Source organism: Tachysurus fulvidraco, chromosome 13, assembly GCF_022655615.1.
Source record: "Tachysurus fulvidraco isolate hzauxx_2018 chromosome 13, HZAU_PFXX_2.0, whole genome shotgun sequence".
NCBI lineage: Eukaryota > Metazoa > Chordata > Actinopteri > Siluriformes > Bagridae > Tachysurus > Tachysurus fulvidraco.
In genome coordinates, this window is record NC_062530.1 from 19,879,242 (window position 1) to 19,902,270 (window position 23,029).

The 23,029-nt window shown below is 37.4% G+C and overlaps 1 protein-coding gene across 1 annotated transcript in view; it reads right to left on the minus strand.

Annotated features, from left to right (window-relative positions):
* The window catches only part of cdh13 (cadherin 13, H-cadherin (heart)), a 321,756-nt gene that overhangs the window by 129,037 nt on the left and 169,690 nt on the right, over nt 1-23,029 (minus strand). The window contains exon 7 of the mRNA XM_027161229.2: nt 20,165-20,309. Within this exon, the coding sequence (XP_027017030.1) occupies nt 20,165-20,309 (145 nt within the window). The remainder of the gene's footprint in view (nt 1-20,164; nt 20,310-23,029) is intronic.

Here is a 23,029-nt window from a genome sequence, read left to right on the forward strand (position 1 = left end):
TTTACTTGAAATTTATATCTAGATTTGACTATATTCCAGATATTTTTTGCACTAATTTCGAGTCACATCATGTAAAACTGCACAATCATGTTCAGTGCTTCTTCTGCTAGTTTATACAAATTCAGTATTTATATAAAGTCCTGTCTAGTTACTGTGAACTATTTTGTGTCATTTTTGCCCTGTGTATTAACTGTGTATTTTGCACCTGACTCGAATGTACACAAGTTCTATGGAGGAATGCAAATAAAGCTCGCTTCTCTGAAATCTCTGTTGAGGTAGAATATTTATCTGAGGAATATGTAATAGTGTAATGTATACTATACAAGTCCTGCTCAGCAAATCATTGAACAATAATAAAACGTACTTGTGGAGAAACTCTTAAGGCAATGGGACAATAATTCCCTAATATATATAGTCTACAGAGGGTTGTGTCTTTTAACAGGCAAAAGAGCATGAGTCCATTTGTGTGTATGGCTTAATGAATATGCACTTTAGAGTTTGTCTTCCTAATGGGGGTATGGTCTATGCAAATAGATTCACTTTGCACCAGCAGTGTGCTTGACAAAGCCTTTGGGAACGATGACTGTACTGTACACATTTATACAGCCAAAGGGCAGTTATTAAATTTGACCCTTAATAAGTCTGTTTTTTGTCATTTTTTTCCAGTTTCAAAATAAAAACTTAAGTCTTAATAATACACAGAATGGATTTACAGGGTGAAGAGAAAGATAATGAGAAATATTCTTAAAATTCTGCCTTATTTTATATCATTTCTAACCCATTTCATCTGCAAATTTAGTCATATCCATAATAAACAGAACACATGTCCTCATACCCAGAGGTGGGAAGTAACGGAGTAAAAATACTTCGTTACTGTAAGTTTTCTAGTATCAGTACTTTACTCCACTATTTATTTTTCGGACAACTTTTTACTTTTACTCATTACATTTTTACACATCTGTACTTTTTACTTCTTACATTTTCAAAACAAACTCGTTACTTTTAGTATCATTTCTTCTCATTGAGCGCTGTTTCCAGCCTATCATCCTATCATTGTGCGGCTTTTCCCCCAAGTGACTGGTGTACTGCATTATTTACTGGCTATCAGACATAGACTAAGGATAGCGGAGCTAACAATGAGCAGCACGCATACAAAAGGAATGGCTAATGTTAATTCAGAGGGAGTCACCGATGTTAAAATAACTAACAACGAGGACATTCCTGAACACACATGGCCATATATGAGGGAGATGTTTGTAATAATCGGCGTCAAAAAGGATTCCTGGTGAATGCGTTGCGAATTGTGTCACCCAGGGGCGGTTCTAGCCCATATTTAGGGTGGCTTCAGCCCCCTGTCTGTAATCTCAGCCACCTTAAAACTATAAGGATAATTTTTACTTTCATAAATAAACAATAAAAATGACGTTAAAATGCAGGACATGTCGTCGATGGGAAAGAAAATTATTTATCAGTTTGATCCAAGAGCGATTTATTTTTTTTTTTTTACTTTGCTTTTATCCCATACTTTTACACGCGTGTGTTGTAGTGTTTCAAAAGTGCGTCTTCAGCTGTCTGCTTTATTTGAACGGAAAAGCACAGGAACGCGCAGCGTGCACGCGCAGTCAGAGCTGGAGGCGTTTATCTATAACGTTAATCGGCGGAAAGACGCAAAGACGCCAACCAAAAATAAAATTCTTATTTTCTTAAAAAAAAATAATTCTTATTACCAGAGTTGTCATATAATATATAATATAAAACTCTTCTTGTTTTAAATTTTCACTGAGGGCTAAAACCCCTAAAGATGAAATCCTAAAACCGCCCCTGGTGTCAACCCAAAAAACACGAAGTGCTTAATTTAATTAACTTAATTTTGTCATTTGTAAAACATAACAATAAGTTTGAGTTGTTTTCAAGGACAGAGCTGGAATCTCCCTACAGTTTGGGATATGGCCTTGGTGATACACTTGGTATAAATTATTTTTTCCAAAAGTATTGGTCACCTGACCTTTCCTGCTATACAGTATGTGGTTGTTTTCTGATCTCATCCTTTCTGAACACCTTTGGGATGAATGTGAACACTGACTCCACCCTACCTCACCTTACCTCACCTACGTCAGTGCCTGCCTTTTCGTAACACTCTTGTGGCTGATGAACACAAATATCCATACACACACACACACACACACACACACATTATTTTTATATATAAAATAAAATAAGTAGATAAGTATATAAAACATGACGTCCAGTTACCAGCATGACACTAAACAGGTAGTAGTATCGGCAACTTTTTACTTAAGTACATGTCAGAGCCCATACTTCTTTACTTTAACTTGAGTAAAAGAGTGTAGTCACTACTTCTACTTTTACTGGAGTCTTTTAAAAAAAATGAGTATCTGTACTTCAACTTGAGTAAAGGATTTGTGTACTTTTGCCACCTCTGCTCACACCTTTAATTTATTGTTAGGCAAAACAATATTTCTTTCTTTCTTTCTTTCTTTCTTTCTTTCTTTCTTTCTTTCTTTCTTTCTTTCTTTCTTTCTTTCTTTCTTTCTTTCTTTCTTTTTGTATTTTCTTATCATTGCACCACATACTCTGTGTTCTCATGTAATGGCCCTTCAAATACATAGAAAGGTATGAAAACACATATTTGGATGATCATACAGACCAAAACATACATGCTACAAATATAAACCTTGGCCATTTCTGTAGTACTTCCTCCTTCTTCTCAGGCATGTTAGATGAACCCAACCTGCCTAACGGTGGTGTTATTTCACACAATTTCATGTTTGAGTCAGATTCTTGAGAACCATTGGCCAAAATCTCAAAAATTAATATTGTTAAATATGGCCACCTGCTGCCAATCAGTTCTAATTGGATGAAGCCTGATTCACTGAAACTCATGAGTATTTGCATGAACAAACAGAAGCCATTCAGAGGAAGGTCCCGAGGATGTATGTCAAGTTGCAGTGGTCACCAACAGAGGAAGGACTTCGTGGTAATAAGCAGTCAACTTGTTTAGGGTAAATTTGTTGCATAAAAACATGGCCATTACATAGATTACATATTTTCATCTATGTATTGCCGCTTAACAGCTAGACATATCTCTAAACATATTTGCAGTAACTCTCAAAAACAGACAGCAAACCTTAACTCTTACTTCCACATTGCTTTCTCCCCATGCTTTGACATAATTCAAACGGTTCTTCTTTGTAAACAACTTCCACTAAATGCATACTGTAAGCCATTTCTCTGACTGAATATGTAAATTAGTCCTTGTTATGTGGCTTGTTAGTGAATTAGGGCCTAAGTGCTTTATTTTGGTGTGTTTGGGTCCTTCTCACAATCAAAAAAAAAAAAAAAAAATAAGATACCCACCTGTTTAGGTGAGCTAAAGCAGCCTTGTGTCTAATACTTTTGATTAAATGAAGAGCTCTTAAGCTTGCATTGATATGTCAGCCTTACTTTCCATCTCACTTTGGGCACAGCCTCCCTCCCACTCCCACACCCACACGCCATGGCCTTTGCAGTTTGTGGCACAACACCTCTGCAGAACTTCTCACAAGATCTGTTCTTTACCGCAAAGCCATTGCGCATCCTCAGGGTAAACGGCAACAGCCTATTAAGTAAACAGAAATAGATGCTAATGCAGAAGTTTTGTGTAAAAAAGTTTGTGAATATGGAAATGATAGTTAAGCAGGTCTCTCTGACTACAGAAACATGCAGTCATGGGAAATGTCTCTTTTTACTCCTATTTTTTGGTTTTTTTTGGATATGTAGCTTTCTGTGATCATGGAGATCATTTTCTTTGATAAAACATCAATGATATTTTAAAGACAATGAGTATCATCATAAACCGGAATACCGTTCCACAAGCACACAAGGTGGTATAAAAGCAGTCTAAAAGAATGTTTTTCCATTAAAAAAAAGTAAAGATGAAAGTCCTGACAAATGACAACATACTGCTTTGGAAATTCCACAGACAACCTTCTGTTTCTTTGTCCTCGCTCTGCATTGTATGACTTGATTTCCCCTGATGATGCAACCTGAAGAAAGTGTAAAAGTGCACATGAAATATGCTCTACATCACTGACAGATTCAGATTTTTATCAAACGATGATGAATATTGTCTCTACAGCTGGCCTGGCTGAATAATACAGTCAAGAACAGGATGGTGAAGATCTCTACAGGGAGCAATCCTCATGATACATGTCTACATTGTTTGAGGTATAGAGATTAGTTAGGCTGTACAGGTAAACTTTACAGCACTGCTCCTAGCACTCCTGATCCCGATCATCACTTATCAAGATCGTAATGAGCCGAATCAGGTGTACAGAGAGTAAGGTACTTTCATATTTGTACAGGTCAGTTGAGAAGCAATGATGTAGAAGCATTACGGAGACAGCGCCAAAGCACAGTGTACCAAGTGCTCAATTACAGCCTTCAGTCAAGGTCAGAAAGGACACAGACAGAATTTCATTTATAAACCAAGAGGCATGGATTCCACTTTATCTTTGAACTATCTTTGATGGTAACATGCTTGACTGAGTTCATTCTAATATTTGTCCATTATAAGCATGGGTTCACAATTTGACCAGAGAATAGTGTTAGCCCTGAAATTACAGTAAAGCCCTGATACAGAAACACACAACAACCAAAAAAAACACACTACATAATATAGTATCAGTGTCAATACAGGATGATGTCTTTCAAATTATAATACACACTGTATGGTTTGGTAAGTTTGCTTTAACGATTAAGCATTGTAGGGCTTTTCTATGTAAAAGTGCTACGTACAAGTCTTTAGACAAGTTTTTAATTTATACCAAAGAAGGTGTGAATCAAGGCCCAGGAAAGTAGTTCTGGCTGCAACACAAATGACAGATATTTATTTAATATTTATTTATAATATTTATGAACAATAAGTTATTGTTTCTATGGTACCAGCACATTCACAGGGACTTGCTTGGCAGATGTGTCACATAATCAAATACTAACCTTTATTAATGAACTGAAATAATACCTATGATCGGTGATGATGTGCTATTTTTTGTTAGGAGACATTTATTTAACGTTTATGTACAGTTTCTCGGCTGTGAGCGCTTTCTAAAAGTCACGGTACATCGCAGTGTTGAACAGAAAGACTAAACAGAGCTGTTTACAATTTTTTTTCTTAAAAATGCAGAGAGAAAGAGAGGGGGGTTGGGGTGGTGCTGTTGGTGGTGGTGGTGGTGGTTCAGGCTGGTGAGGGAATTACTGTTTATTGCAGCTATAAAATAAGTGGGAACAGGAAGTAACATCTTTCTCAGACGTTCCACAACATTAAATCTAACTACAAACCATTAAAATGTGTGACATTTCTTACATTTATAAATTCACAGTATGAATTAAATGTAAAATTTAATTAAGTCAAATGTAATGTAATTAAATGTGGTTTGATATTCCTTACTTAGCAACTACAGTACAGCATGAATACCTAAGCTTGAAAGTTTATTAAAACTGATAGACAGATAGACAGGTATGAGAGGATGAGAGGAAGACATTATTTGTCACATACAGTAATATGAAAGCATAATATTTATTTATTTATTTATTTATTTATTTATTTATTTATTTATTTATTTATTTGAAGCTGGCGTTCGAGGACAGGGTCAGAAAGTTAAGGGCCTAACGGTGTCAGCTTGAAACCCTGACCCTCTGATCATTAACCCAAAGTCTTCACAAAATTGATGCAAAATTAAGCAAACTCCACAATATTCAAAGGAGCTTGTAATTTTTCAAAATAACCAAAATTGCCTGGTGATCTGGGCCTGTTAGTAGTTTAAATAAACATGTGCTCACAATTTTTTGCAGTTCAGGAAGTTTTCTGCAAAGAAGAACAAAAACCTCAGTAGACAAACCTTTACAATTCACTAGATTTCAATAATGTTAATGTTCTTTCACCATAAAACGATCCCAATATTTTTCAAATGATGACAATATTACCACCCCGACATCTGTCTCCCATTAGATATCACAAATCAGATTTAATACAGCAGTTAAACAGAATCTGTAAAACTATTTCTGAACAAAACCTGCATTAATATTGAATTTTGAAGAGTTTTCCAGAGCTCACAGTTTTTAACTGGTGTAATACTGCACATGTAACAAGGTTTCCTCACATTTTGATGTTTCTGAAAGCCTCTTAGTAATCTTTCCTGCCACATTTGAGGACATTAAGAAGACAGAGCATGTGCAAAATCATATTCTCATATTGAAATCTGCCCCTACTTTCCGCTTGAAATAATTCACTCATTGATTCTTTTTTTTTTTTTTTTGTAAATGAACTGAAATATGCTTTTTTTCTGCATGCACAATTTATCTGAAGGCAAAAAAAAAGTACAAATTATTTGGAACATTATTAAATAAGAGCATAAGTGGAATGATTTCTCCACTTAGCATCACTAAATGACAAAGACTATTGTGTGAATTAAATCAGAAGAAAAGAAATCGTCCGTAAAAAAAAATCTGCTACTGCAAACAAATAGAAAGAAAAGGAATGTTATTTTATTTTACAGATCACGAAGTTATGTACTGATTGGTCATAATGTACTTCTAATAGTCTGACATGTGAATCACAGAGATCACTCAAGTTCTTCTCAAAGACTGATATCAAAACAACCTGTGCTATACATATATAAATGTACACTCACTCAATATAACTGAAGATCTTGTATCTGCACGAGTTTGTATCTTGGGCTACAGAAGCATGATGAATAATTGGATTACTGTTATTCAAACTGGGGGGCACGGTGGCTTAGTGGTTAGCACGTTCGCCTCAAATCTCCAGGGTTGGGGGTTCGATTTCCCTTGTGTGTGTGGAGTTTGCATGTTCTCCCCGTGCCTTCGGGGGTTTCCTCCGTGTACTCCGGTTTCCTCCCACGGGTCCAAAGACATGCATGGTAGGTTGATTGGCATCTCTGGAAAATTGTCCGTAGTGTGTGAGTGTGTGAGTGAATGAGATTGTGTATGCGCCCTGCGATGGGTTGGCACTCCGTTCAAGGTGTATCCTGCCTTGATGCCTGATGACGCCTGAGATAGGCACAGGCTCCCCGTGACCCGAGAAGTTCGGATAAGTGGTAGAAAATGAATGAATGAATGAATGAATGAATGAATGTTATTCAAACTGGAAGAATCTGTGTATTTTGATGTCTGTTTTTATCCCAGTGTGTATGTTAAGCACTGCAATCGTTGGTCCTATATAATAAGTGTAGATGTTCAAAAAGAATGAATAACATTGATGGAGAAGCCAAATATATACAGGAGATATATATATATATATACTCATTTAGGAATTTTTCAGATATATTGAATTTTTGTCAGAAAACAGACATTTAGATAATCAGGGACCCTAAGGACATGTCTGGAAAACACTGCCCTACGGCACATCAAGGATGTAACTATAGACACCTTCAGGAAAAGGCAAAGAGATAAAACCAAACAAAATAACTGTCCTGCATTGGCTGCAAAGCTTGCCGTGTTAGCAGTGCCTGACCCAGGCCCAAGAGAGAAGACTGGGGTCTATACTGTATGGCACACTTAAGGGTCTATAAGGGTCCTAATCTGAAAAATATTTCATCATGTCATGCCCCAAAATTCATTCAGAGTGTACTAAAGTCAAAGCTGAGGCAGCATAAATCCCAACCGAAAGTTGCTGACACTTGGGTATGTATTATTCATTCACTTTTATCAAACCCTGAGATGTACGGTACTGGTTTAGAGTTGAAAGGGAAGTGAAGCTCAGGAAAGTACATCACGACTCAGTTGCCTGACTGTATAGTGTACAGCTTATTATGGAGCTGTGCATCAAACAGCGACGACATTTCACTTCCCTCAACTAAAAACAATTGCTCCTCTTATACATGCTGCTAATGCAAAAAAAAAAAAAATCTAAATGCTACCCACTTAGATTGCTTTTGTCTCAGTTGAGACTGTCAGTCCAACTGAAAAATTGCATTTCCCCACATAAACTAACTCATGCAAGAATTTTCGCTTCTCTCTAGAGAGCTGTCTGGAAATCACGTTTGACATTCAGAACTACGATGGTGGAAACTGTAAAAGGCTCACTACGTAATTAAGAGGCTTTTTCACTTGTGTCTGGAACTGCAATGGCATACTTGTCATCCCCGTCCCCCCAGGGGAACAAATAAACTTACACGCATCTTGACAAAAGAAAGAAGCAAAGGCAATTCGATGTTATTTAGTGAGAAACATTAGGGAAATACGGTTGTGGCAGGTCTCCGCTTTTATTCTGGCTGATTGTGCCTTTGAGTGCTTTTTCGAAATTTGTCCTACCATCTGTTAAAGCAGTGGGGAAGATGTCAGGAAATAAATAAATTAATAAATAAAAAAATATTTTAAAAATGTGCTTAAAAGTACTGACTTTGATGTTCTGGGGTTTGCACATTGTGCAGCTCTTCTGCTTCGTTTGTACTATTCTGCGTTTGTACATATACACTCACCAGGAACTTTACTAGGAACCCCTGTACACCTGTGCAAATGTTCGATCCACCAGTTCATCCGCCAGTGCATAAAATCATCCAGATACAGATAAAGAGCTTCAATTAATTTTGTAATCTCATTGACTGTGGCATAGGTTGCTAGTGCAAGATGGGGTAAGTATTTAAAAAAAGTATTTAAAAAATACAACAGTTATTAGAGTTTCTACACACAAATGATACTAGTTTCTATACAGAATTAAAAAAAATAAATAAAAAGCATGCATTGAGGGTTAGTTTGATAGTTGGACATGAATTGAGGATCAGCTACAGAGGAATTGGAAGTTACAGTGAATACAGACTGACCAAAACTGGACAGAAGATTGGAAAAACGTTGCCTGGTGGTCTGTATCTCCATTTCTGCTGAACATGCAGATGATCTGTATTTTTTCATCAATATTAACCCACTGACCCAAACTGCCTAAGCCGCTCTAAGGGCAAATGGGGTTCCACCCAGCATTTGTGGAATGTTTGAATCTAATGTGGTTAGTGAGTGTCAATTCAGCATTATACGAGGCAGTCTCATCATTCTTTCAAGCCGTTACGCTATACAGTTCTTTCCGTCTTTTCCTGGTTCACAAGACCATGGGCTCATGCTTTCCTCTAACAATTCCCAGCATGAAAAAGCTCAACTATTCTGCAGCAGCTCAGTGGGTGGGCTTAACAGACAATTAATAAACTCCTTTTATAGCCTGGTAAACAGAGGCGGAAATAAAACAAAGGAATTCTTACCAGGCATGTTAGAAATGCTCTCAGCTGTGTTTGGATAGGTAATAAATTAAAAACAAAGTGCCTATATACAGCTTTATACATCGTATAGAAGAAACATCTGTTGTTCAGGACACTATCTTTTTAGGCTTATACGATCCTGTCAAGAAACCATTCATATATTCTTTCATTCAGCTTCATAAACCACTTTATCCTTGCCGTGGACCTGGATCTGTCACTGCACATGGCATGGGTACACACTGTAAATGGGATGACAGTACTTAGGACACCAAACACATTCATTTACGCATAGGAGACTTCAGCATATCCCATTCCCTGGCCAAGGTTTGAAATTTAAGAACACAGAAGAAAAACTACACGGACAGAAGGAGAACAAGGGAAACTCCACAAAAACATTAACCCGATCACAGGATTGAGCCCTAGAGCTGTGAGGTGACAACGCTCCCCACTGTACACCCATGCAAAGTGGATTTAACAGGCAGTAGTAAAACTCTTCTCCATCATCCCTTAAGAAATCATCTCACATTCACAGGAAACTTCCATTTCAAATCAATACTCAATCAAAGTCATCATACCCCAAGGAAAACATGCAGCATGCTTCAGGAGCTGAGCAATCCTATCCCATTCCTACAGCGGTGCACTCTGTAAAGCAAGACATGAGGTACTCATTTGGTTTATTTATGATAATTTCTTTGTTCAAACAAGCTGTGCTGATGTAATTTGAAATAAGTGCGAGAAGGCAGCTGGTGGCATCGACCCTGAACAGTCTCCAATATGAGTCTGGTGATCACACTTGTCTTCACACAACTGTACCATCCCATATACTGAGTGAGTACTGTAGTTTAAGACAGGAGGAAGTGTTAGCATGGATGTGAGGGACTGCAGAGGGAGTTAGAGGATCCACCGGTCGAAGGAGGAGAGGACAGAAAAGCGATCTTGACAGCTATAGTTCTTTTTATGAGGCCTTTCTTTTAGCTGAGTGTCATATCTGACATCTGAACTGACACACAGAAACTGAAAGACTCTCTGGCTCGGAAATGTAATGCTTGAAAGCAAGCCTATGTCCTGATTCTATTTTCAACTTGTTTGCTATAGAAAGAAAAAAAAAGCTAGATCAATTCAGCAACTCTTTACCACCCTTAGTGCTGTAAGATTCACTGAAAGCATGAATTAGTGTGAACTTGTGCAATCATTTCTATATGTTCTCACTTCGCTCTATCTTCAATATGATCTCACATTTCTTTTAATGCTCCAGCACTTCCTAGGGGAGTGCTTAATCATCTGTAGGTGGTGCCAGGCAGCCAGAAAAAAGCTGAGAGTGTGAAAACCTTAGCAAGCTTCAGTGGAGCGTTAAAGGCCTCCTTCCCCATAGCACAGGCCAGTTAAACCTCTGTACCTGTGGGAGACAGGATGCTTTATACCTCTTTCCTGACCTGCCATGCTGATGAAATTATGTACTACCTCACTTCAAAGTTAAGACCAGGCAATGGGAGTTTTATCTCTCTAGAGTCTGCTGTTCTCTTTCCATTTCATCCAGAACATTTTAGGAGCCATTGCAGGGACTTTGGCCCACATTTAATCGAGTTATCTTGTCTGGGAACATTCCTGTAAAACAATGAGGAAGGATAATGTAAAGTGGAAAGCAGAGGCTGTACATAGACTTTTAAAAAGGTTTGGGGCATCAGAGACATGTGACATAGGGACTAAAAGGGACAGCCAGATAGGTTTCTCATTATACATCTCTCTACTTTTCACTTTTTTTCACTCTGGAAACAAGAAGGGGTAGGTTAATCGAGTACATGCTCAGTGCTCTGGTGGATCCTGGGATAAGAAGAGAATAGAAAGTCTCTAATAGATTAGCAGCGCCTGTGTAGCGGAACCCCCGCAGGGAGTGACCCACCGAACGAGTGCTCACATCTAGCGCAGTGTGCTTGCTTGATTGTCGTCTGCTAGTATCGCAGTCTCTCTGCCATTTGCTTCAGCACTCATCCAGGACCAGCAAAGAAAAAGACAGAAAGTGAAAGAAGAAGGGAATCAGGGAGTCTAGCTGAGTAAACGATAATGATGCAATTTAACTGTAAAGCATATAGGGCCACCCCATCAAACTTACTGATTTGATTTACATCCAAATAGTAAAATATATTCAGATGAAGAGGAATTTAGATAGAATAGAATACTAATCTAAAGAAGAGCGAGGATAAGCCAAATACCGTAGATACTTTGAATTGTGAAATATAGTTGGATGAATGCTTCACTGCCTTATAAGATGTAATGTTATGTGCGGTTGCTATTGCCACTTTTGAATCTTGATTAAGAGTGAATGAGAATGTAAGCAGATATCGAGGGTGTGAACAGACCCCCAGCTGTGCTGAAGTTCTCTTTCTGTCCTGACTAACAGACAATCAGCCAGCTGTGTGTGTGTGTGTTTGTGTGTGTGTCTGATGGGAGACATTTATGACATATGAGCACACTCAAGTACCAACCAGAAGAAACTACCTCCAGGTGAAAGTAATTCAGTTAACATCAAGTAGCATTCTGCTGTGGTGAAGCAACCAAAAGCTTTTACAACACAACAGAGAATTTTTATAATAGCAGAGGTGCCAACTTTGCTAACAAGAAAGACAGAAAAACCTGAATTTTTCCCCAGAAACATTGAACATTGTCACAGCAGAATATCATAAGAAGTTTTTCAGTTTTTACTAGTAATGCTAGTTAATACTGTTAGTAGCACATGAGCTAGTATATGATGCTAACTAGATAACACCAAAGGTGAAAAACACATTGCATAATAAAACAGAACAGCAATGGCACTCTTAACCTTTTTTTAAATCAAGAAAAGATTAATTTCATGTGTTTATAATGGTCTAATTTGTCTGTTAGCGTGTTAGTAATTATCAAATACAATAAATAGACATTAGCGAAGGGAAAGCAGGGCTACTTTTATGATCTACAATAAAATACTTTTCTAATCTAAATAACAAGCTTACCTCAGTGCTTGAAAGTAATGTCATTATATCTGGTAACTCAAGTATGATTGTTTTTTTAAAAACGTTACACCTAAAAACTTAATTTAAACCAGATTTTGACTAATCATTTCTATTACAAATTTGCTAATAAGTTATCAACCAAAGAAACAACAATCCTGCTTTCTTGCTTAGTACTGGCTCACTTTATTTGTTTAAGCTGCTCTATATGAGAAAAGAGAAAATCTCACCCATCTTGCAGTGGGTTTAAAATAATATATACTGTAAGTAACTGTAAGTTTTCACATCATCACATAACCCCATGAATGTCTAGAGCCACAAGTAACACTTAGTAACAAGTAAGACTTATTCAACAACCAAGCCAAACAAAACATGCAGCATTAAAATAACCACAGAAGCCCATCCATACTCCAATATTTCTCAGCACATGTGAAGGCCCTTAATTTAGCTAGTGAAGCTGGACTGAAGGACAGATAATGAGGCTTTGTTGGAGTGAAAGGCCATGCTGAGAGGAGAACAGGGGTCGGCGTGTGAGAGCTGGGAAATCCTAGTGCACACAAAACGGCATTATGCTACAAATTACCTGCTGGTATTAGTGTCACCCACAGCCCAATCATTTTCTCGGCTGGATCAATCAGAGCTCGGGTCTAGCTGCCTCTCCTCCGGGGGCCTGTCCTGGCAATTAGCTATTGATTTTTTAGCCCTTTATTTTCTGAGGCTGAAGCTAGAGTCAGTTATGCAGCACAGAGTACAGGTTTTCTGTCTCTCTTTCTCTTACACACACACATTCACACCTGAACCAGGAGAGGGATTTTGTCAAAAGGCAAGGGAATGAAACAAGGGTTGTAGGCTGTGACCAGTCAACACAAGAAAGAAGATAAACTGTGGTTGAAGAAGCTGTGATTAAGGTCACTGCTACAAGGAGAAACACCTGAGCAACACCACTGCTGCAAGGTCATGTTAACACACTCCATTGTGTTTTATTTACTCAAGCAGTCACAGAGAATATAATATGATGATTCCCTGTATAATATGGGGCATTATGGATATGACTAGAACTTTTCTGTACTAAATTCATTCTTTTGGTCAAAGTCAAAGCTCCAAAAATGAAATCTACTAAATGCAAACTTTGGGCAACGTTGCACATGTAATTACTGCTTGATCTGCCTCTGCCACATGTGCTTTAACCATCTGATGCAATTCGTGTACTTAGCTGTCGACTATTATCAGAATATTTCCTTTTAAAACCAAGAGCAAAATATGAGGGTGTATTTTCCTTTACGTCTTTCATTAAACACATGGGGATATTTCATTTACTGATTTAAACTATACTGCATAAAGAAAGTGCTATGGTCTTTGCAACTTTTTTGTGACTCATCAAACAGTATTTCAACAATTTCTCTTATTTCAAAGTTTTCAACAATCTTTTCTACATCCACGTTGCCTTTAAAGAGATATTTCCAGAAAACAGAATTTATTTTCAAAACTGAGATTTATACCCTACTTATATGTCAAACCAAAAAAAAAAAACACCAAAGGTCTGTGGCTATTCACTGGTTATTCACCAAATTACCTCTTTCTTTGAAAACTGTCATGTTCTGCACCATGTGGTGGCTCAAGTGGTTAAGGAATAGTTGTTGATTGGAAGGTTGAGGTTCAAGCCCCAGCGCTGCCACTGTTGGGCAATTGAGCAACACCTTTAACCCTTCATGATCCAGGCGTGCTGTATCATACAGTAGTTGCCCTGACCCCAATCTCCTTATTTGGAATACGTGAAGAAAATAATTCCACTGTGCTGTAATGTGTATGTGGCAATAACAAATGCTTCTATGCCCCAATTTCATTCATTTCATGTAAAGAGAAGAAAACTACCAGACTATCTAGCAATAGATGTAATACTGAATTTCAGATTTATTGCATGTGACTGAAATCACATACTGTAACTGAAATCTACTGCATAGATTCAGTAGCTACTGCTCAGTTGTTGATACAGTGCTAACTACTCAGTATGTGTGTTTAATATGAATTTAATCCAGATATTCTACATCTGAGATATTGTTATTGACATGTGACTGCCTTGCTCAAGGACCCATCAGTGTCAACTTCACAGAACTTTCCGATTAGTAGTCCAACATCTTAACCACTGAACTACCACTTTAGATGTTGTTAAACAAGTATAGTTGAACTACAAAGAACACATTTTAATACCTACAGTACATACACTTTAAAAGAAAAGACACACTGCGTTCTGATTTTTTGATTCTGATAAATCTTTCATGCCAGTCCTGTTGCCTTATGGGACAGTGCAGTGTCTATTGGTTCCATTCTGCAGAATCTTGGCAAAAGCAGAAGGTCATAGAGGTATTTCTCACCTACTATTTTATGAATGAGAAGACGGTTATACTGCCCGTTTGCTGTTCTCCTGTTCCACTATTGTATAATAAGGTGGCAGGGATATTTTGTTAAAGACAGGTAATGAAAGCCATGAGGTGGAAGTAAATTAAACAAGTGTCTTGTGGGCCAAAAGTGGCCTAAAACTTTAATGGTAAAGTGAAGAATTTTGAAGTATGGCCCAAACATGGCCAAATGATTGAATGCTTTTGTAAAACTGCGACATGTGTCACCTTAGTCATCTCTTCAAGGTGAAGCTGTTCATCACATCATCCCACGGCAGTATGTGGGTCAGAGAGAATGGTAAGTAAGAAAGTAGCAGTAGGTCATTTCTTATTTGTTATCAAGGAAATGCACAATGGGGCCACTGCTGTCTGTCGGTGTTTAATATAATCTTCACCAAAGAAAAAAGAAATATATAAAAAAAATATACCTTATATTGGAGCACAGAACTCCTGTAAACCTAAAAACCTAAAACTTCTGCATTTTCTATTTTTATCCAAGGAGTTACACTAACCTCAAGGTGAAGTACGTTTGCGTCTTCTGTAGAGGTGCATCTTTTTTCCTTGCCACGGACGCCTCAGTTTCCTCAGGCTCACTCATTGGAGATAGATGCAAACACATTTAAATGTCTTATATCAATCTTAAATTGTTGTATTATATTATATTAATAACTCTTTTATTATTATAAAATTTTCTGTATTATGTTTCTTAGGTTCTGTAAAGCTGCTTTGAGACAATGTCGAATAATTAAAGCGCTATTCAAATAAATTTGAATTGAACTGAATTGAATTTAAACTCGGCCTTCTCTAAATGCTGTCGTTCACATAAACACCTATTTTACTTTAATTCAGCTTAATTGCTCTGATCTCTGTTCTTTTATTCCTAATAGACTGCATATTCTAAACACATACATTGGTTTGGTGCAGTCATCTCCCCTAAACCCACTCGAAAATAAATCCATATTTTTATTCCAACAGGCTTCAATAAAGAAATGTGCTCTTTTTTATTATAATGCTGCCATTCCATATAGCCCATACAGACCAGACCGCACAAAGGGCAGCATACCTCTGTTTATGTCATTCTTCAACATTATTAAATGAAAATCATACAGCATTCACTACTACCGTGACCCAGAAAAAAATGGCCAGAGGAGCCGAATGACTGAATATAGAAATTAAAATGAAATGCTACATAAAGGCCTCCATTTCGCCTAGCAACGGCACTTTTCCTCAGCATTGTAACCGATCGTCTTACTGGAATATTATAAAGGCACAGTTCCCTGATTGAAAGACAGTTTTGAAAAAGAAGCTAGTTGTGAAAGATACTTGAAGGTTTTCCTACAGTCAATTTTACAGTGTTTCTGGGGGGAAAATGGCACGATTCACATTTATAGTTTGGGCCATGCCCACTACTGCATATATTTGGAGCACTACCAGATAAAGATACAAACAGTACCGGTGTGGCAAAGATGTTCTTTACAATCTCCTAACGCAGCAACCACTCATTCATAAGGCCTACTGTAGACCTAGATGTGTCTATAGGGTACAAATTCACTAGAGACCCAAATGGAATACCACACAAAAAAAAAAAAAAAAAAAAAAAAGCTTTTCAGTTTTACAGTCTCCCGTTTTACCCCAGGGCACACAGAGACACTCACTCGTTCTCAGTGGGACTATTGAAAAGATGTAGCAAAGCAGTCTCGATTCATCTTCTGTCCCCTCTGCACAGTTTTGAAAGCAGGATGGAACCTGCTGTGCACATCTGCACTGAAGAAAAGCATCCATCTCACCAAGAAGAGAGGAAGGCCAAGCACTACCCACGTTCCCACTGTGCACACCTGCACATGTAATACACAACACTTTCACACAAAGTGGGTGTATATTGTATTCACACTGTACACCTGTACAAGGGTGGATCCTCATAAAAGGACTTGAGAGCTTGAAGTTATTCTCTTGTGAGCAACGTTTTCATAGAAATGGCTCTTTTATGGGGCTCAAGAGTCAGAGACAACGATAAACAAGTTGTTAAAGGCATAGAAAATCTTGCTCATCAGCTCAGTGGAGGCATATTTTATCTCATTTTTTTATAATGCATATTGGTTATTTGTGTTCTTTATAAAGATATTTGAGGAGATAAAAAAGGGAAAAAAATCATTATGTGATTACTGTCATTATTTCCACTATAAAGAAAGGAAGAGCAGGTAATATGAGTGTGAGTAATGATTTTATATGATAATAATCTATGCCTTTATTTGCTGCCACAGTAGAGGGACGGCACAGAATGTGGCATTGTTGGAGAGCTAGACGCCTCCCCACAGATGTTAGCCAGAATAGTCAGTAGTTGTGAGGTCTATGTTAAATAGTCCCTAAATCCCATCCAAAGCATATTTCTTGCTCATGCCCTCTACACCTTGGATAACAAATCAAAACACACAGTGATATTGAAAAACTGACAAAATGTGTATAACTCTACTACTAGGAAATACATTGAAGTATAGAAACGTCCTAGTTCCAAGCAGCCATCAGTCAGAACTGGACCAAATACACTCAGTGAAATAGAAAAAGATTAAATAATATCAAATAAATCTTAAATCTGCTTATTAGGTGTATATGAAATGCAGTGCCTATATACAGAGAGAGAGAGAGAGAGAGAGAGAGAGAGAGAGAGAGGGATATATATATATATATATATATATATATATATATATATATATATAGAGAGAGAGAGAGAGAGAGAGAGCAAGAGACAGAGAGAGAGAATAGATAGATAGATAGATAGATAGATAGATAGATAGATAGATAGATAGATAGATAGATAGATAGATAGATAGATAGATAGATAGATAGATAGATAGATAGATGAGATGAGATGAGATGAGATGAGATGGGATGAGATGGGATGAGATGACAGTGAACCATGAGTCAGAATCACAATAATGCAATGACATTATGCCTTAATATGTTCACATTTAATGAAAGCCTGCCTGGTAGATATATTCAAAACACCAAGGGAAATGTTACTTAAAGAAAGGTGTACCTATTACACACACACACACACACACACTCACACATAATGCTATGCCTGCACTTACAGCTAAGTGTTACTATTAGCAACACTATTGGCTCCTTGCAGTTTTTATAAAAGAGCAGTTTTCCTCCCAGGGACCAGCCAAATGTCCTCAAAAGGTCAAAATGTCAAATATTCCTATCCTTGGGACACACATACAGACACTACATACAGAGCCAGGCTTGGCTGCAGAACTGTCACAGGCCTGCGGGGGTTTGGCACCTCTATGATTTCAGGCCGTGAATGGAGGAGGGTTTCGCTCATAACTTTATTAAACCCTTAGGCCAAATTTCATTTTCTCCCATGGCTATTAGATAAATTCCTTTTGCTTAACCAAGTTACTGAAGCTGTACAAGCAATATGGAAGCATCCTGCTGTTACAGCTCTTAATTCATTTTGCTTTCCTGACTGCTGCAGTGCCAGTGACATTTCATTGGACTACATTTATCTCTGCTGTTCACCATCTGGAAAAAAATAGAACTAAGTGTTAAACTTAAACAGCATAAAAGCAGTTTATTATCTGTAGGTTTCAGACTGATGGGTGTTTATAATAATTTCTCTGGCCTGTGAATACAGGTGTCTCTCTGGCTGTGGAAAACAGACATATTTACCAAAAAATTGGCTTTTCACCAAATGTCTTTCAATAATATGTTCTGACATCTCTACTTTAAGGAAATATAAAATATTCAAACAAAGGGTCAGAAGTCATTTTAGGCTACTTTTAAATCTTGTTTTATTAGCCAAAAAGTGTCAGTCCATCTAAAGATAAACACATTTGCTAGTTAAGTGTACAGTAATTTGCTAACACAATGAATGTCACATTTGGATAAACTTGTTAGATAGGCTTTTTTTTTTTTTTTGGCAAAAATCAGTTTGTTAACAGATGCTATCTGTCATACTGCATCTTTACAATGTTACTGTGGCAGCAAGGGCATAGTTGAGTTATACCTTATTACTGATCTACAGTCTACTTATGTGTAAAGATGACTTGTGCAAGCAGACAAAAGTTATTGTTAGTTTTTTTTTTTTGTTTTTTTTTTGTTTTTTTCTGGAGCTCTGATGAAATTCTGACTGCCTCCGGAGTCTTCCTCTGCCCACATACAGTCTGTGTAACTTACCTAGTTAATTAATGTGAATGATGCGGATCAACAAAGTGGGAACGCATATAATTCATCAGCTATATATATATATATATGTCGACGACGCACGTCGTTTCCTTGCAAAACTTGCTGCATACATTCATTCACAGTCAACACTCTCATCACAGAACACTCCAAAGCAATGATAGCTTAGAGAGAGACTGAAACTAGGGAATACTGTGTGTATAAAAGTCTTTGTGTGTGACAAACGTCACAGAAATGACTTGACAGTCACATAGGACATGAGAGGATTTCCATTTCTATAGAGCAGGACAGACCAAATGTAGAGAAGCTTTCATCCTTCAAGCTTTAAGTGTGTAAAAAAGCAGAACACAACAAAACTGCATCACAGGATTTAGAGAACCAACTACACAGATTAGATCATAACAGCTAGATCTACTGGCTTACTCAGTAACCGTGACAAGTCAATTTTATGGGTACAATAAAGTTTCTTTCTTTTCCCCCCTGTAATTATAATGTTTCTGTAATAGTGAGGAAATTGTAGCATTTAATTATGTCATCAGAGTAGTATAATACTGCACTTGTCTTTACACCACTGGTGTAATTATTCTTTCAGTACTTTTTAGCACACTTTACGCAGTTTGGGATGCAATAATCTGTGTGGTGGATAACATAAGCCATATGTAAAAAGGTTCGTCTGTACTTGTATTATTTATATTGTATTTATATTGTGGTAACATCTGTGCACCCAGAGGGGACAGAATTCCAAAATCATACATCCAAACAGCTTTATATTGTATGTTAGCATATTGTTTTTTGCTTTTTCCCAAATAAATGTCAATTGTTTCCATGTTCATGCATTTTTTTTTATCCAAAACTGATCCATGACAGCTTATAACATGCTGCTATAAAGAGCTTGATTACATCCTCTAGCCTTCGGTCTACTTTAGACATATATTCTAATCCCTATGTTCTAAAGGGTGCCATCACAATAATTGTTAGGTGTGCTTGGACCCCTCTGATTACTGCTTGTTCTTATCGTAATACAATAAGTGGTACTTTGGTTAATTCTAATGCCTCAGTGACCACTGAGTGTGTAAACAAATGACATCAGAAAGAACAGGCTGTTCTGTTCATTTCAGAAAATAAAGGGAATTATCCAAATGACACTGAGATGACAGTCGGAACATCTTTCTCCCCTTCATTATAAACTGTGTGTGTGTGTGTGTGTGTGTGTGTGTGTGTGTGTGTGTGTGTGTGTGTGTGTGTGTGTGTGTGTGAGAGAGAGAGAGGGGGGGGGGGGGAGTGACGGGAAGGGAATGGAAGGTGAGGGAAGGGGAGAGAGGCTTCACACCTGTTGGGGAGCCCTCTAGAACCTCTCCGGAATAGCGAGTCTCCCTGAAGATGGGCCTGTTGTCATTCTGGTCAATCACAAACACGTCTAAATCCACAGGTCCCTCCACTAGCCTCCCAGTCATGTCTGTGGTCGATACTTGGAGCTGAGAGAGAGAGAGAGAGAGAGAGAGAGAGAGAGAGAGAGAGAAAGAGAGAGAGTCAACTGTTAAAATGAGCCTGTAGTACTGGTAACAGAAGCCAAGGTGAATAATGTTCCCCATTTGTCATACACAGGGCTTATTCAATGGGGATAAGCAGTACACATGTAATATCAATTAGAAATGGATATAATATGGTGTAATATACTGTACCAGTTTGCTCATTAGGGATAGGGATAGATGTTAGAGATATATAGTAACTTAATTTTAAACTTTAAATAATTTTTTCTATTTCTATACTTCTGTAAAGTTGCTTTGAGACAACGTGAATTGTTAAAAGCGCTTTACAATTATTTTAAATTGAACTAAATTGAAATGAATTGAATTGAATTAAATTGATATTGGACCTCCAGCTACTGGTATAAGCTTGGGGTCATTTTCTACCATATTTTCCCTGTAAGCCCTATATGTTCTATTTTATTTTATTGTATCATATTTTTATTCTTTTTATTTAGTGTTAATTGATTCTATGTTTATATGGAGTACAGTCATAAAAAGATTTCACTACATGTACTGTGTATGATTGTATATTTGAGAAATAAAATTCCATTTCTTTGTCCATTCACAGAGTTGACATTTTAAAATGACACAGTACATTGAAAGAAGTAATACTGTACAAACAGTTCTCCGTAGGCACAACAACGCAATAAGGAAACCCAATATACCAAACGAAGTTACAAATGATTTTTCTCCTGTCCTGCATACACATTTTACTCCAGAACATGAATGATAATAAAGAGATGGACAGAGACAAAGCCCAATGACTGTAATTTACAAACCAATTATGCCAGTGCCATTTATCTCATCCTAACTGACAAGTGCGAAATATGAAAAAGAATGGTTCTATGGGAGCAAGGGACTAAAGCTAACCAACAGGCATCTGTCCTATGGTGAGGGTAATCATTGTCTTTTGTTGACTGTGCTTGGCATTCATTATGAAGTGAGCTACAGACACAAGAGTGCTTGTCCCTTACTGCCACAGATCTGTTTTACAAGGCCTTATCTCCCTGAATGACCGAGGGGGAGTGACTGAGAGATACAATGACAGAACACATTAGGGCTGTGCATAGCAGGTCTTACATGCAGGAAATTGAGAAAGGTTTTGTTTAGCTTGTATGTCACATCATTGTTTTGTACCAAACGGGTTTTACTCTGTACAAAAATTTCCTCTATATTTATAGTGTAAATGTATCTTTTTTGAATATTCAGATTATATAATTATGATGAGTAGAAGGGTCAATGTCCAGACCACCATGATTAAAAACAAGTGCCTGCCTTCTGCAAATGCCTGCTTTCTGTCAAAAGCAAGACGTTTTAAATAAAAGCATGTATATAATAAAAACAAATAAAGGTAATATATAAATCAGATGTCATAATAAAAATAAATCTAACAGGAGTCTAGTATATTTTTAACACAATGCTGCATGCATATTCCATCTGAGTCTTTCCATGTTCCAACATATTATAAAATAGCACTTGATCCAACACATCCATTAATTTAGCATTTTATTTGTTTTAAATTTCAGACAGTTACACAACATAAGATATTGGCCTTGTTTTTTTGTAGTTTTTTTGTTGAATGTATTTAGGGCCAAGTGCCAATATGTGTCAGCGTGACAGGTTGTATTGATTTAAACTCAGACAATAAATCCAAGATCGGAACGGCACATAACATTCTGAGACACTCTGTTTTACTAAAGCAAATCCTCCAACGTGACTGAGCTTTCAATTCTTATATTTTCACCTCTAAATACAGCACTCTGTGATTAAATCTGGTGCATTTGTGACAAGTGCTGTGCTACATCCCTATACTGTGCTGTGTCTCGATCTACAATGTCAGCTTGTTAAGCCTTAGAAGCATTCAAAAAGCTTGCCTTAATCCAGCTGTGGTGTGAGACACAGCAAATCTAGGTCATATGCATCAACCAAAATATCTACGAACCACTTCTGTGACAGCATAAGAAGAAGCCTGAATGAAGCCAAATAGGGATGTGTTAAAAAAAAGAAGCAAGAAATAGAAAAGCACAGATTCATACAAGAAAGGTTTATCTGTTGTTCACAGCATCTCCACTTTGAATTTGAGTGCAATGACAGAAGAGTTTGAAATATGCATCTACAAGTGGTTCTTCTTGAGCCTCTTCTTCGCTGCCTGTGGGATGAACCTGCTAAACACTGAATCATTTATTCATTTATTCTGCAGTATCAGCACAACCTCACACAGCCCACAGAATCCAACCAAAAAATACAGCCTGCCACCTCATCTAATTTACACACGCAAACACACTGAATGCAATACTTCAGGCCAGTGTGAAGGCTAGGTATAGAGAGCTACCTTCAAAAGACTTCAGCGTGTTTGTAGATTGCATCAAATAGCTTAAAGTGTAGTCCTTGTAGTGTTATCTGATGTATTTTATTTTTTATTTGTACTGTTGTAAAGTGTAAAATAGGCAAGCTCATATTTCTCACAATCTCCTGCATATCTGTATATCAGAAAATCAAGCAATTTTCCAAACAGACAATCATGTGTTAGCAGCTCCATGCATAAAACCATGTAGATACGTTACAAGAACCGATGTACACATCAATCACCAGTACAGGGAAAAATCTCAGTGATCTTAATGACTGTGGCATGGTTGTTGGTGCTGGTTTAAATATTTCAAAAACTG